At 60.9% G+C, this 14,507-nt stretch overlaps 2 protein-coding genes across 3 annotated transcripts; both read left to right on the top strand.

Moving 5' to 3' along the window:
* The first annotated feature begins 389 nt into the window (after positions 1-389).
* On the top strand, positions 390-3,302 carry MAF1 (MAF1 homolog, negative regulator of RNA polymerase III). 2 transcript variants are annotated; one of them, XM_033126347.1, is made up of 9 exons: positions 390-531; positions 665-832; positions 1,358-1,483; positions 1,583-1,711; positions 1,786-1,951; positions 2,088-2,209; positions 2,289-2,408; positions 2,551-2,679; positions 2,787-3,302. In XM_033126347.1, the coding sequence occupies exons 3-9, from the start codon at positions 1,401-1,403 to the stop codon at positions 2,806-2,808; spliced, it is 771 nt and encodes a 256-aa protein (XP_032982238.1). In that variant the 5' UTR covers positions 390-531; positions 665-832; positions 1,358-1,400; the 3' UTR covers positions 2,809-3,302. The 2 variants fall into 2 exon arrangements, with proteins under 2 accessions (XP_032982238.1, XP_032982237.1); XM_033126346.1 differs by lacking the exon at positions 665-832 and having other exon boundaries at positions 394-531.
* A 124-nt stretch (positions 3,303-3,426) lies between these two features.
* On the top strand, positions 3,427-12,188 carry WDR97 (WD repeat domain 97). The gene is made up of 24 exons (XM_033126001.1): positions 3,427-3,555; positions 3,597-3,884; positions 4,053-4,681; positions 4,818-4,939; positions 5,075-5,768; positions 5,840-5,982; positions 6,064-6,300; positions 6,381-6,471; positions 6,651-6,783; positions 6,873-6,994; positions 7,251-7,311; positions 7,467-7,616; positions 7,711-8,153; positions 8,250-8,333; positions 8,778-8,797; positions 8,958-9,259; positions 9,369-9,569; positions 9,653-9,844; positions 9,938-10,135; positions 10,212-10,333; positions 10,405-10,602; positions 10,690-11,400; positions 11,499-11,557; positions 11,644-12,188. Exons 1-24 carry the CDS (start codon positions 3,427-3,429, stop codon positions 11,844-11,846), a joined length of 5,532 nt encoding a protein of 1,843 aa, XP_032981892.1. The 3' UTR covers positions 11,847-12,188.
* The last annotated feature ends 2,319 nt before the right edge of the window (positions 12,189-14,507 follow it).

Raw genomic sequence — 14,507 nt, forward strand, 5'->3', positions numbered from 1 at the left:
CGTAACCAGTGAGGGCCAAGGAAGAAGGCGGGTTCAGACGGCGAGAAGAGTGACGGACAGGTATTGCCGCCAGTAGGAGTGGAAGACAGCACTGAGCGGCGGGCAGCGTCCCCAATCTCTCTCCAAGCTCTCGATCCCGGCGGCTGGAGCCGGCCATTCAGAGGCGTAGGGCCGGGCCTTGAGGGAGCTTGTTGTTGTCCGGCCGGAGGAGGTAGAGGTCGGTCGGTCGCTCGCTCGGGCGATCTGCGGCGGTCGGCGGGCAAGTCGGTCGCGATAGTCGGGCGCCGTGCAAGGGCGAGGCTATGTCGCGGTCGCAGCCCGGATGGGCCGGCAGGGCCGGGAGTAACGGGATGTCGTCGCGGAGCTTCTTTCCCCGGATACAGTGCGGCCCGAGCGGAGGCCGCGGCGCCGCCCTCCGGTCCTGAGGATCCCGCGCTGCCCGGAGCCCGCACCGCTTCCTCATCCGCATCTGCACCAACCGACCTGACTCGGCCTGGCCCTGCCAGGCCAGATAGAGCGTAGCGCAAGCAGGTAGGTGTCCCCCGGTGCCCGGCGCCGTCTTGGAGCCTCCAGAACTACAGCCCCCAGCAGACATCACGCTGGCGCGCATATGCGAGCCTGGGGCGGGGGGGGGTGACGACTCATTGATTCCTGGGATTTGTAGTTCACCGCAGCTAGGCTGGGGTTCCGCTAGGCCGTGGCCGAGAGGCAGACGCTGCGGGACCGACGCTGGAGCGCCCTAGCGGCCCGCGGACAGGCCTTTCAAGGCCGTGAGGCCTCCCTCTGCTCCGGAAGAAACTAGGCCCACTTTTAAAGAAGAACGTCAGAGCCTGTAGGTTTCCTCTCCTCGCTAGAAAGCCGCCCGTAGAGCAGGGAAGAACGCTGCGTCCAGGGGACCGTAGGGCCAGAGCCCCAGGTGTCCTGGTTACTAATTGGGTGCAGGTTCTTACTCTGGCTGAGTAGCGTTCTTATCCTGGTGGAGGAGGAGTGCCGGAGTCATGTCCCTTCGCAAGCTCACAGTGACCCCTATGGTGGGTGAGGCTCTTCTGTCGGGATGGGGAGTGTTGAGGGAGGCACTAAACCAGCAGCCCCACAGTGAGCAGGATCCCCCGTAGGCTCCCCAGCCTGGCCCTACAACTCGCTCGAGGTGCAGAGGGTGTGGCTGAGCTGGGGCCTGGACTTGCCACCCTGGTAACAGGATCTCATCACCTCCCCAGCCAGTGCTCAGGGCTTGGGAACAGGCGTGGGAGGGACCCAGCTTGTTTACTGCGGCTCCACTTACCCAGAGGAGGTGTGCAGGCGGAGCCCCAGGGGCCGGATACACACCGACTGGTCTTTTGTCCGGCCTTGCGTCCAGGCAGCACTAGGTCCTCAGAACACAGGACCCCCTTCCCAAGGACATGAAGCTGTTGGAGAACTCGAGCTTTGAGGCCATCAACTCACAGCTGACCGTGGAGACCGGAGATGCCCACATCATCGGCAGGTGAGGCTGGGGCTCCAGGGACTGGTGCCTCAGGTCACAGCCCTGGCCCTGAGTCGAGCCTGGGAGGGCACGCTCCAAGGTCCCGCTTGCATCCTGCAGGATTGAAAGCTACTCATGTAAGATGGCAGGAGACGACAAGCACATGTTCAAGCAGTTCTGCCAGGAGGGCCAACCACATGTGCTGGAGGCACTGTCCCCGCCCCAGACCTCAGGCCTCAGCCCCAGCAGGTGAGCCGGGGCAGGGTCTGTCCCCTGGGGCTGTGGGCTGCAGGGCAGCACTGGGCTGATGCTTCTCTGTGCAGACTGAGCAAGAGCCAAGGTGGTGAGGATGACGGCCCCCTCAGCGACAAGTGCAGCCGGAAGACCCTCTTCTACCTGATCGCCACACTCAACGAGTCCTTTCGCCCCGACTATGACTTCAGCACTGCCCGCAGCCACGAGTTCAGCCGGGAGCCCAGCCTCAGCTGGGTGAGGGTCGGGTGGGGCAAGGGACCTGCAGCCCTCCTTTCCCCACTGTCCTCCCCCACTTTCAGTGGCCCCTGGGCTCCACCCAGTCCATGCCTGCTGTCCTGGCCCCTAGTCAGCCCAGCTGTGACCATTCTAGGTGGTGAATGCAGTCAACTGCAGTCTGTTCTCGGCTGTGCGGGAGGACTTCAAGGCCCTGAAGCCACAGCTGTGGAACGCGGTGGACGAGGAGATCTGCCTGGCCGAATGTGACATCTACAGGTGGGCTGGCTTCCCTGCAGGTGGGTCCTGGGTGTGTGTGGCCCTTGAGCCCTCACACTGCCTCCCCCACACTCCCTAGCTACAACCCGGACTTGGACTCGGACCCCTTCGGGGAGGATGGCAGCCTCTGGTCCTTTAATTACTTCTTCTACAACAAGCGGCTGAAGCGCGTTGTCTTCTTCAGCTGCCGCTCCATCAGGTTGGCGCTCTTTCCACGTCCCTTCCCCCAGCTCCCTGTTTGGCCCACCTCACTCCTGACTCTCCTCCCTGGACATCCTCCCTGGGGTCAGCAGCAGGCCAAGGGTAGGTGGTCCTAAGACCGATCCCACCACCTCCCCCAGTGGATCCACGTACACACCCTCAGAGGCGGGCAACGAGTTGGACATGGAGCTGGGGGAGGAAGAGGAAGAAGAGCGAGGAGGTGGAGGCAGTGAGGGCAGCCCAGAGGAGCCCAGCACCATGGAGGACAGGTGTGTGATGGGTGGGGTGGCCTGGCTCCCTGGAGCCTGGGGTGAGCAGCACAGGGTGGGACTCCTCTGCCAGGTCTCAAGGCTGGCCGTGTGCCGTCCTCTGCCAGGGTTCCGGTGATTTGTATGTGAGGAGGAGCAGAGACCCCAGCTTCATCCAGCTTCAACCAGTGCCTGGACCTGCTTTCTTGGGGGGCCCTAGAGCCTCCCCAGCTGCTGGCCAGACCCTGGTGCTGCCACAGCTCCAGCGCTGCCCACCTAACCCTTTGGTCCCAGCCCCTGGATGGCCACTCACTCCCACAGGCTCTGCTGCCCACATGGGCTGGACTGGACCGACAGCACAGGGCCTGATGGCGAGAGCCACTGTCCTGCCCAAAGAAGCTGACACAGGCAGTGACAGCTGGACCCCAGAGTTTATTTTTGTATTTTGTACCGGGTCAGGCTTAGGCCTGTGCACTCCGGCCCAAAGGGCCAGAGACCCGGCAAGCCCAAAGGGTCATCCACCCTGGGCTTGGGCCGGCTCCTGGCGCCCACCTGTACCCCCCCACCTCGCCCATTGGGCAGCGTGCACTGAGTGTCACTTTGCTGCAGCTCGTTTGTTTCCAATAAAAGTTTCTGTGACTTACTGTGGACCTGACCTCTGTGCGGCTTGGGGGCGGGGCCTGTGTCAAGGGCAGGGCCGACGTTGCCTGGTATCCTAGCAACAGCGGGTAGAAGGCTGTTGAGCCGCTTGGATGTGCAGCCACCAAAATGGAGACCGGTGTACTGGACGCAAGCAACCCCTTCTCAGTAGAAGGCAACAACCTGGACCCAGACCCATGTGACGCTGCCGTTTATGACATCCCGGACCCCGGGCTGCTCAAAGAAAAAAATGGTGAGGTGGCCTGGCCTCGCCCTCAAGATGGCCCACCTAAAAGCAGGCCTCACTCAGGCACAGGTTGTGTCCGCCAGGAACACAACGCTTCCCGGGAAGTCCCCTAACCCCCAGGGCCCTCCAGAGGGCCGCCAGCTGCCCACGACCTCCAGGGTTGGGAGCCCACAGTCCACTCAGTGACAGTGCTTCCACCGCTGGCCCCGCAGAGCCGTCCTCGGAGCTGGTCCCACAGCTTTTTACCAGGAGCTCACTGTGGCAAAACATGACCCCACGCACCCGTGCCCGCCAGCTGTGGTTGCTCCTACGAACAGGCCTCCATGACTTCGTGGAAAAGGTGTGGCTGTCCTGTGGCTTCTTCCTGGAGGCCTGTCCCCTGGTCTGGCTCCTCCCCTAGAGGTCCCTGGTGTGATCCCAGCAGATCCTCTTGGCTCCCCTGGGTGGGCTCACCACCTCTCCCTAGTCCCCCCAACTTGACCTCAGACCTGCCCATCCTGACATGCAGGAAAAGAGAGCGGAGCTGCGCATGGCATGCTTGACGCACGGACTGGAACCACTGTGTCGCCTGGAGGTGGCAGCCGGGCTCTACTCGGTGGCACAGGACCCAGTGGGTAGACGCTTTGTGGTGCTGGACGGCGCGGGCTGCCTGCACCTGCACAGAGAGGACGGCTGGGCCCATGAGAAGCTGCTGGCCCCCATTGCACTCACAGGGCTGGTGTCAGTGCTGGGACCGCTGGGCTCTGTAGGCCGATTTGTGGGCTGGGGCCCTGCAGGGCTGACCATACTAAGGCCCGACCTCAGCCTGCTGTGGCTGAGCGAGCCAGGGGTGGGCAGGGCACCAGGCCGTGAGCCCATCTGCTGCCTTCCTGTGCCTGACTTGGGGTTGCTGCTAGTGGCAGAGGCAGGTGGCAGCCTAGCACTCTGGAAGTTCCGTTCAGGGGGTCGCAGTCTGGTGCCACGAGGGTCACCTCTGCAGCCTCCGCCAAGCTCCACGGGTGTGCTTGGGCGTCTGGCTCTGGGGCCCCTGGCTCCCCACCACAACAGGTGCTGCTTTGCAGCCTACGGCTCAGCGGTGCTCACCTTTGATCTGCACACCTGGTCTATCACAGATATGCGCAAGGATCTGCACAAAACGTGAGCGGGGCCCAGGGACGGGGTGGAGCCTGAGGCCAGTTCATGAGGGAAAGCTGGTTATGGCAGGGGTGCAGGACTGATCACAGGAGGCCATCCTGAGTTGGCTGGGCCTCTCCCCACCCCACCCCACCCCCAGCACCATCTCTGACCTGGCGTACTTCAGAGAGGTAGAGGCAATGGTGACAGCTTCCCGAGACACCACGGTGAAGGTGTGGGAGGCTGACTGGCAGATCCGGATGGTGTTCGTGGGCCACACAGGTGCGCCACCCCACAGGGTTGTCCAGAATCTCCACCTACTCTGGCCACGCTTCTCTGCGCTGGCCGTAACCTGAGCTGTAGGCTTCCCTTCCCGTAGTCCCTGGTGCGCCCGAGTTACCCGCGCCCCTCCTGCAGGTCCAGTGACAGCTATGGCCGTGCTCCCGAACACGTCCCTGGTGCTGTCGGCCTCGCAGGACGGGACGCTGCGCACATGGGACCTGCAGGCGGCGGCGCAGGTGGGCCAAGTGGCGCTGAGCTGCTGGGGCCAGGACGTGCGGTCTGGGCACGTGAACCGCCTGCTGGCGCCCGCCAGCCCAGGCTGGCCGGTGCTCTCCTTGCGTGCAAGCAGCGTGGAGCTGTGGTGGCTGCGCGAGCTCTATTCGTCATTGGCGCAGCTGTCTGCGCCGGTGCTCCATCTGCAGGTGGCGCCGGGGCTGCCCTTACCCCTGCACCCGCCGCTGCCCGCGCGCCTCGTGTGCGCATGCGCCGACGGCTCAGTCTACCTCGTGTCAGTTGCAACTGGGCGTACCGTGAGCGCGCTGTTGCTCCAGCGCGACGACTGCGCGGCTGCTGTGGCCTACTGCCTGCCGCGCGAACAACTGTGGCTGCTGACACGTACTGGACACCTAGTGTGTGCCAACGCGGCGCGCTGCCCCATGAGCGTGCTGCACCGCGTGTGCCCGGCGCCGGCACCGGCACCCAGGCCCTCCTGCTTGCACCTCTACAGCCACCTCACAGACGCCCGCAGTGCGTTTTCCGGCTGGGAGACTGTGCGCCAGCACGGGGGCGAGCTGTGCCGCAGCATCAGGGCCTGGAAGGACAAGAACCGGTGGGTGCTGGAGCCAGTGAGGATGGGGCGGGCCTACAGGGCCAGCGCCAACAGGCTCCTGTCACCCGTAGGTACCTGCCTGTGGTGGGGCACACGGATGGCACACTGTCAGTGCTCGAGTGGTGCGCGTCAAAGAGTGTCTTCCATACAGACGCACACAACCGGTGCCCCGTCACCGCCATTGCGTCTACCTGGAACACCATTGTGTCCTCAGGTCAGTACCTCTCACCCCGCAGGGCCTGCTTGGGAACCCCTCTCCACCCCAAAGGCACAGCCCTGGCTGCCGCCCCCTTAGGTGAAGATTTGACCGTGAAGCTGTGGCGGGTCTTCCCATATGCTGAGGAGAGCCTGAGCCTGCTGCGCACCTTCTCCTGCTGCCACCCCGCTGTGATGCTCTGTGTGCTTGGGAAGCGTGTGACCGTGGCCTTTGAGGATCCAGACAGTGCCACCTACGGTTTGGTACAGTTTGGCCTTGGCAACGGCCAGCGCTACGATCACGGGCCCCAGGATGACCCCACGGACCATATCACCGGTGCGGGGGCAGGGCAAAGGTGAAGCCCAGGCCACCATGTGGCTCTGGTCCCTGACACTGAGCCCTGGCCCCACCCCCAGGCCTGTGCTGCTGTCCCACACTCAAGCTGTACGCCTGTTCCAGCCTGGACTCCACCATCCGCATCTGGACAATGGAGAACCGCCTGCTGCGGTGGGCTGGGCCCTGAGGGAGGGAGAGCCACTGGCAGGGCTTCTGGGGTCAGGGCTCCCCACCTGGGGGCGGGGGCACTAGAGCAGCAGCTGAACTTGGGGGGAGAGGGCTCTGCCTTTGCTGCGCCCGTTTCCTGCTCTTTGGAGCAGGGCTGGATCTCGCCCTGGACACCCCTGCAGGCTCCTGAAGCTGAATGGTGCCCCCCAGGCCCTGACCTTCTGCAGCAACAGTGGGGACCTGGTGCTGGCGCTGGGTTCTCGCCTCTGCCTGGTATCTCACAGGCTCTACCTGCCCACGTCCTACCTGGTTAAGGTGTGCAGTCAGCATAGGGTGGGCGGGGAGGGCTGCTACGGGCAGACAAGCCTCCTAGGCTGGCATCCAGGCTCCTCTCCCCTGCTCAGAATCTGTGCGGGAAGGTCCCTGAGGGGATGGATGACCCTCCGCTGCCACTGACGAGCCAGGAGTCGCTGACTTCAGCCCAGCTGCAGAGGCTCCCCAACCTGCATGGGGTGGCCAGCCTCAGGTCCTCCAGCAGGCCCGCTGAGCTGTCCTGGAGGCCCTCACCCAGCTCCTCTGGGTCAGGACGCCCAGCATGAGGTCCCAGGGCTCCCAGACACCTCCAGCCGCCTCAAGCCTGCCCCAGCCCTGACATTTCCACTCCTGGCTGTCTCCTGTGTCCCTTCAGGGCCTGACCACCCTCCTGGGTCCTTGTCCCGGCGTTGCCCAGTCCCCCTGGGAACGCCGCTCAGTGTCCCACCTGTGCTCGTCCTTCTCTACAGTGCAGCCTTGTCATTCATCCATCTCCAAAAGGCAGCACCTCAGCAGCCGCTGTTGGAGGAGGTGGGGTGGCTCCTGGCCCCTCCCTATTTGTGCCCCAGCCCTGACCTGGCCATTCCCCTTCGGTCCCTGGGGCTGGCCTGGGCTCCCTGTGGTTATCTGGGCAGCGCATGGCAAGGCTCAAGAAGGAATGGACTGACTCCTGATGCCCACCCCAGGACTTGGAAGCCTTAGCTGTCCGGGACCAAGACCTTCAGCAGCTGAGCCTGGGGCTGGTGGTCCCAGCAGCCCAGCCCCCACCCTCCTGGCAGCAGAGCCAGGAGGCCTTTGATAACTACCTGCGTCTGATCTATGGCCCAGGCCTGCTGGTGGGTATGGGGCCTCCCCCAGTGCCAGCCCCGACCCAGCCCCTCCCTTGCCTGGGCCTCTGATACCACCTCCCTGCCCTGCCACCCCTCCCAGGATGTACATTCTGGGACAAAGCCCCAGCGGAGGGGCACTGTGACTTTCACAGTGGAGAGAGACACCTGGAATGTATGTGCCCTGCCTGGTGCTGCCCCCAGTCTCAGAAAGGCTGGGGTAGGCACTGAAGCCCCCACAACACCAACAGCCCTGCCCACACAGCACCGGGGAGCCTTGGGTCAGCGTATTGCCCGCCCTCCCCGAGTCACCTTGCCCATCCCACCTACCCACCAGGGGGTGCACAGCAGGACATCCCAGGTGAGGTCTCCCACCCTTTGCCCTGACAGCACGCCTGACCCTGCCCCTCCCCCTGTGACTTACTCCCGTGCCTCACTGCTGGCTGAGTCCTCCCTGAGCTGTGACCTGGGGCTCAGTGTGAACCTGCAGCTACCGCCGTGGTGGGGGTGGGAGGCCTGTGGCCCTGGACCCACCTGTAGCACAGGGTGAGGGGCCCAGACAGGCGGGGTGCTGCCCACCCAAGGCAGAGCTGCCAGGGTGCTGGGGTCCATGCTCGGCTCTGAGGCCCTGTCCTGCCCCAGATCTCCCTGCTGCTGGAACAGCGGCCCAAGGACCTTCTCTCCACCCTCGGGGGCTTCTTCCCTGCCACCATTCAACCCTACAAGGTGAGACACACACTTTATGCTCTCCCCAAAGGCACCTCCCTCCAGGCGTCACCCTTGTGCATCCATCTTCCCTTTGCTGCAAACCTTTGTGTCCAGATCTGACTCTAAGGCCATGCCCACGTGCAGCCCTTGCCCCCACGCCCTCCCCTGCCCGCCCAGTTTTGATGCTGCTGCTCTCTGAGGGCCCTGACTGCTTGCGCTCTGGGAGCAGACACTGAGCAAAGTGAGACCCTCTGTCAGCTGATGGTCCCTGCGTAACTTCCCCAGCGAAAGTGCTGCGTGAGCAGGTCCCCTGTGGACTTTTCCTGGAGATCATAGTCCCTCCCTTCAGAGGAGCGAAGTCAATGGGAGCCGGCCTTGTGCGGTCCACCGCCTTCCCATCGAGATGCCCTGGCTGGCCTCGGCCCCTCCCCTAGCATGACTCTGGCATTGTCACTTCCCCAGGTGGCCACTGATCCTTCCCGGTTCTGCACCATGCGCCCCAGCCCTGACCAGCTGCTCTCCAGGCTCCTGTCCCTTCCTTTTTTATAGCCATCCCTGCCCAGAACTGAGGGCCCAGTCCTGTGGGGAGCATGTGGGGGTGGCAGGCAGCCCAGATTTCCCTCCTCAGTTACCACAGCTGAGGGCTCCCTGCGCTTCCCCTGACTGCTGAAGGCTCTCTGCCTGTGTGTGGTGGACGGGGTGGGAGCCCAGCTCAGTTCTGGGGGAGCCGGCAGCCTGGGATGCGGTGTCAGGGAGGTTTCTGGGCTGGTGCTGAGTTCTGGTTCTCCGCCTGCCCTGTTGTGCTCCACCTCCAGTACTCACCGCGGCCCATCCACTTCCCGGGCTGGATCCCCAACTCCGTGGTGCTGCAGCAAATGTGGCTTCCTGGGGAGATCGGGGGACCTGGAGCCCTCAGCCAGCTCACTAGCGTCGGCACACTTAAGGCAAGGCGTGGGACTGGGAGGCTCCCCTAGGTGGCGCTCGAGAAACTCTGCAGGAGGGGCCAAGGCCTCGCAGCTGGCCAGCGGGCACTTGTGCTCTTCACTCCTGCAGCCTGGCGGGAGTCAGGACGACCTGTGGGGCAAGCGGCGCCACACCAAGTGGTCCCAGAAGCTGATCCAGTGGTTGGGTGAGGAGGAGGGCGAGGGCGAAGATGAGGACCAGGAGTTGGATCTGGACTGGACCTCAGATTCCCTGACACCGCAGACGCAGCTCTCCACTGAGCTACTGGAGTCCGAGGAGCCCGCAGCTCAGGTGGGCGCCCCTGGCAGGGCTGCGTTGGGAGGAGACGGGCCGGAGAGGCGGGGCCTGTAGCTGCCACCAATGCCCCCTCCCAGAGCTTCCAGTCCTGGACTGGGAGGCGCTCCAGCAACGATGACACCAGGACTGAGACCTACTTCCGCCGCCGCCGTCGGTACCGCTACAAGAGCTCGCTCTGGAAAGAGCGCTATGGACATCTGCCCAGTTTCCTACGTTTTTTCTACGCCCAGAACTGGTTCAAAAAGCTGTTCCCCAACTTCAGTCTGAAGGTTCGGGGAGTCACGCCTGGGAAGCACAGGCTGGGGTGGGGGAGGGGAAGGCTGGAGCGCCCCGGGGGCAGGGCCTCACAGCGGTCTCTGCAGGCGTACCCCGGGGTGGGCACGGTGGAGGGCCTGGCCTCCATGCTCATGGACAGGCTGGAAAAGGCCTCATGGGCGGACCGTGTGCACATCTTGCACGCACTGCTGAGGCTGCTGCCCGACGTGAGCAGAAACCTCTGTGGCCAGTTGCACTGCATCCTCCTGCACCTGCTCAATCTGGACCAGCCCCCTTGCCTCCAGGTGCGCCCCTAGCCCAGCCCCGCCGGCTCCGCCCCGGGCCTCAGGCACCAATCGCGTTCCACCCGTCTGTGCGCAGGACAAGACGCAGAAGCAGTTCGTGATGTTGGCGCTGCAGTTGCTCCTGGCCTGCTCCCTGGATTCCCGCGAGGTGGTGCTGGAGCTCATGTCCTACTTCCTCTGCTCACCAGCTGCCTGCTGGTGAGGCCCCTCTCTGCCCGTCCTCCCCGCCGGCCCGGGGCCTCGGAATAAGCCGCCCTCACCTGTCGCAGGCCAGAGCTCAAGAAGCTGCTGGACGGGCTAGGCCTTCAGGACCCGGAAGGCTTCCTATTCGAGGAGATGAAGACGTGGGTCGGGGGCCCGGACCTCGACTCCAAGTCCGCACTGCGCAATCGCTGTTTCCAGAAGCTGGAGGAAATGATCCAGCCCCTGCAGGTCTGGGTGGGCAGGGTGGGGCGGGCCATCTGCCCCTGAAGCCTCTTGCCCTCTCCTGCGGCTTTCCCCAAGTCCAGGGAGGACAGCTGGTTGAGGCTGGTAGGCTCCTTGCCTCGCTCTAGCTCTGTGCCTCCCTGTCCACCCCGGGTACCCCACCTCTTCCCATCTTCCTCCTCCTCCGTGGGAGGGAGTCTGGGAGCCAGGAACAGCGCAACCGGCCTCCCATTGGGGCCAGGGCAGCCTCTGCCTTGGACCCTGGTGCGTCCTCACTGGCCACGTCCCCCACAGATGGAAACCTTGCAGCCTTCATTAGCCCAGTTGTTGGACATGCTGCCCAAGGTCTCTGAGACTTCGGCACTTACGCCCCCTCCCAAGGAGGCGCTGTCTCAGATTTCTGTGGTATCCGAGGCACCTGCTCACATCTCCAAGACACCCTCAAGCATCTCCTGGACGCCCTCACTGGTGGTCTCGCCTGGGGAGCCAGGCTTGGCCACACTGGAGCCCCGAGCCCAGCGGATGCTGTCAGAGATGCGCCTCCAGCGGACCAGACGCCCACTCTCTGAGGCACTGCTGCCCTTCTCCTTGCCTAAGGCCCGCTTGCGCTCCTCCATGCCGGCCACACTGCCTGACCAGACACTGCCACTGGAGCAGACGCCCTGGTCAAAGTCCAAGATGCTGGACCTGGGGCCAATCGACGCGCTAAACTTCTTCTGCGAGCTACAGCGGTTGAGGCAACGGGGCACCCTGCAGGAGCCTGAGAGCCCGTCCCTGAGCCCATGCTCCTTGCGCATGCCAGCACCCAGCCTGGTGGTGCCACAGCCCCGGGATCGCCTGTGAGCTGCCCAGGGACTCCGAGCACGGGCAGGGGGCAGGACCTGCACAGGGTGGCTGAGGGCCTGGCTCAGTCAAACCCACCCTCTTACCCCGCCAGGCACCCCCTCCTACGGCTTCAGGAGACCAAGATCCAGAGGTCTCCAATGAGCCTGAGGGGTGAGTGGGGATGGGGGTAGAGACTGGACCCTGACCTCCACCCCCACCCTGGCCTGAGTCCCACTGGGCTGTCCTGCTGGTCTCAGGCCAGATGGTGTCCCGGTTCTGGGAGGGCCGTACCCTCAACGGCTCCATCCGGACACTGAAGCTGCCACTGCCACGAGTGGACCTGCAGCCTTTCCCCCCGGACTGGCCCAGGCCTGCCCGTCCACTGCCCCCACCGCTTCTACAGCCTTCCCTGCAGCGCTACTTCCTGCCCGACCACGCGGACCCACACAACTACAGCTGACCTGGCTGGCTGCCGTGGTCCCACGCCATTCCCAGCCTCCGCTTCCTTCAGCTTTACACAGATGTTTGCTCCTGGCCAAGGCCCGGAGCTGGAATAAAGTCCAGAGGCTATGGTCAGAAAATTGGGTGCCGCCTCTGTGTCTGGAGCCACTGGGGTGGGCAGGGAGGTCTGACTTGTGTCATGACCTGCCATTGGCCAGTCGTGTGTGCAAGGCAGGAGTCGGGCACGGTGGAGTTGGTGGGACAGGATCTGGGGTGTGGTCAGCACACAGTGGGGGAGGGCTGCTGCTGGGAGTGGGCCCATGTACCCGGAGCAGGGACCCGTAATGTGGGTGTGTCCCTGCTGGGGCACCCAGCCAACCTTCATCGGTCAATTACTGGGGTCGAGTGGCCAGGTGTGCAGGGGAGAGGGGAGGGTCTGGGTGGCCACAGATGTGGGGGTGGCTGCAGTCGTTTGATGCCCTTGAAAGCAGGAGTCTGTCGGCACGTTGTTACCTTTATGCTGGAAGGCAGAAGAATCGATGAAGGGGCCCCACCTGCTTTATCCAATAAGCAATAAAGGGCAAAGTCTCCAGGACGCAGACCTTGTGTGAAGTGTAGGTTCTCAGAGAGCCTCGGCTCCCTTCTAAACAGCATTGACCTCGCAGGGACCCACGTGCATGGGCCATTTGGACTGCTTTGGGGAAGGGCGCATTCTAGCTCTTTATACCTTCTATTGGGCTTCCTGAGCAGCAATGTCTTTCATTTGTTCTCAGCCTGTGACTTCAGAAATTTCTTCTCAGTGGCTTTATGGTTAACAGCTGGTCTGCCACTCCTTCCCCCCCTCCCCCTAGCTGTGTTCTGGTTATGGGGCTGCCAAGTGGGTGGCTCTGCTCGCAGGACCAGAAGTGCCCCGCTGGAGAACTGCAAGACTTGACGTTTCATAAAAGGGACTGTGTGGCTCATGGCAGTCTGCCTCCACTGCTTTTCATGTTTTAAATTATAAAAGAAATACATGCTTTTAAAAATACAAACATGAGAAAGTAGGGCAAGTGTGTAAATAGGTCAGAAGAACCCCACTAATCATACAGGAAAATATTAATATATGTTTAATCCACACTAATATATAACTATTTTTAAATTAAGAAATCTGTTAACCTAAATATACCATTAAGAGAGTATAAAGGGGGATGGCCAGGTTAGCTCAGTTGGTCAGAGCGCGGTGCTGTTAGCAATAAGGTTGCCAGCTCGATCCCCACATGGGCCACTGTGAGCTGCACCCTCCACAACTAGACTGAAACAACTACTTGACTTGGAGCTGATGGGTCCTGGAAAAACATACTTAAAATAAATACCAGTTTAAAAAAAAAAAGTAAAAAGGCAGAACACAGAGTGGGAGGACCTATCTGTAATACATGTAACTAAAAATGGCTCATCTCCAAAATATATAAAAAACTTCTACAAATCAGTAAGAAAAATCACATAACCCATTAGAAAAAATGTACAAAAAGCTAGAATGGGACCTTCACTATGGAAGAAGTCAATATAGCAAATACATATATACCGGGGATGCCAAAAACACAGTTTAAGAGATGTTATCTGTGTATTACTTTTCAAAGTTGAATTGAATTACGGTAGCAATGTGAAGTACGTATGACATTCCCTCAAAAGATGGCGTTAATCAAATGAATGCTAGCGTCACCATGTGACAGGCAGGACAGTCACAGAAAATGGCAGAAGCACGGTTGTTGTTCAAAGAGCGCAAGACCATTTTGAAGTGGCATTTGAAATTCGAGAACACTGTGGAAGTACAACGACCATGGAGGTGTGAGTTTGCAACAGAACCTCCAACACGCCCAACAACTGCACGCATTCGTGGTAAGTCTGAGACGCACGGCGCTGTGTGTGACGTGTACAAGGGAAGATCCCGGATGTTCCGTGTAGCTACAAGTCCTGCTGCTTCTGCTGTGGGGTTGGAATGGTTTACATGCTCGCCACAGAAGTCTGCCAAACAATGTACTCCATAGTCAGAAGTGTCTGGACGCTGATGGCAGCCACACTGAGCACCTCTTGTCATTGCAGAAGTCAAACGGGACTTGTACTCATCTTTTGTTATCGGTATATGTTGAGTATTTCAATTTTAATACAATTTTCCTTTCTTAAAATGTGTTTACATTTTTTGGGGCCCCCTCTATATTTGTTCCACTTCCTAACTGTGACCTTAAGCAAGTTACCTAAGTTTTCAGCCTCAGTTTCCCCATCTGTGAAAGCGGGATCATAATGCTATGATACCTCACAGGGCTTCTGTCAGGATTTATTACAGCTCAAGCACTCAGGAGCAGTGCTTCGCACAAAGCACGTAGGCAGAAAACAAAGCTGGGCCCCTTCCTCACATCATTTACAGAAGTAATTTTCAGATGATTTGACGATCGGAATGCGGAAAATAAACCTATATCAGGTGATGTAGAAAAAATATGAATCAGAACACTTAGAAGGAAAAGATAGACCTATTTGCTGATTACAAAATAGATATGGCAAAAGACACCATAAAATCAAAATCAAAGCTCAAAGTGGATCATACATATAATGGAAAACTATAGAAATTTTAGAAGAAAACGTACATAGAAAACCTTTGGACCTAATAGTTGATGAAGAGTTCTTAGACATAACTCCCAAGGCACCG

The sequence above is a fragment of the Rhinolophus ferrumequinum genome, chromosome 14 (assembly GCF_004115265.2).
Source record: "Rhinolophus ferrumequinum isolate MPI-CBG mRhiFer1 chromosome 14, mRhiFer1_v1.p, whole genome shotgun sequence".
Taxonomy (NCBI): Eukaryota; Metazoa; Chordata; class Mammalia; order Chiroptera; family Rhinolophidae; genus Rhinolophus; species Rhinolophus ferrumequinum.

Excerpts from the sequence above, each read along its gene's own strand:
- MAF1 (XM_033126347.1), top strand. The coding sequence starts at position 1,401 with ATGAAGCTGTTGGAGAACTCGAGCTTTGAGGCCATCAACTCACAGCTG. Across the intron at positions 1,712-1,785 it reads TCAGGCCTCAGCCCCAGCAG|ACTGAGCAAGAGCCAAGGTG; the intron begins GTGAGCCGGGGC and ends TTCTCTGTGCAG. Across the intron at positions 2,680-2,786 it reads CCCAGCACCATGGAGGACAG|GGTTCCGGTGATTTGTATGT; the intron begins GTGTGTGATGGG and ends GTCCTCTGCCAG.
- WDR97 (XM_033126001.1), top strand. The coding sequence starts at position 3,427 with ATGGAGACCGGTGTACTGGACGCAAGCAACCCCTTCTCAGTAGAAGGC. Across the intron at positions 4,682-4,817 it reads CGCAAGGATCTGCACAAAAC|CACCATCTCTGACCTGGCGT; the intron begins GTGAGCGGGGCC and ends CCCCACCCCCAG. Across the intron at positions 10,603-10,689 it reads GTGGGGCGGGCCATCTGCCC|CTCTGTGCCTCCCTGTCCAC; the intron begins CTGAAGCCTCTT and ends GCCTCGCTCTAG.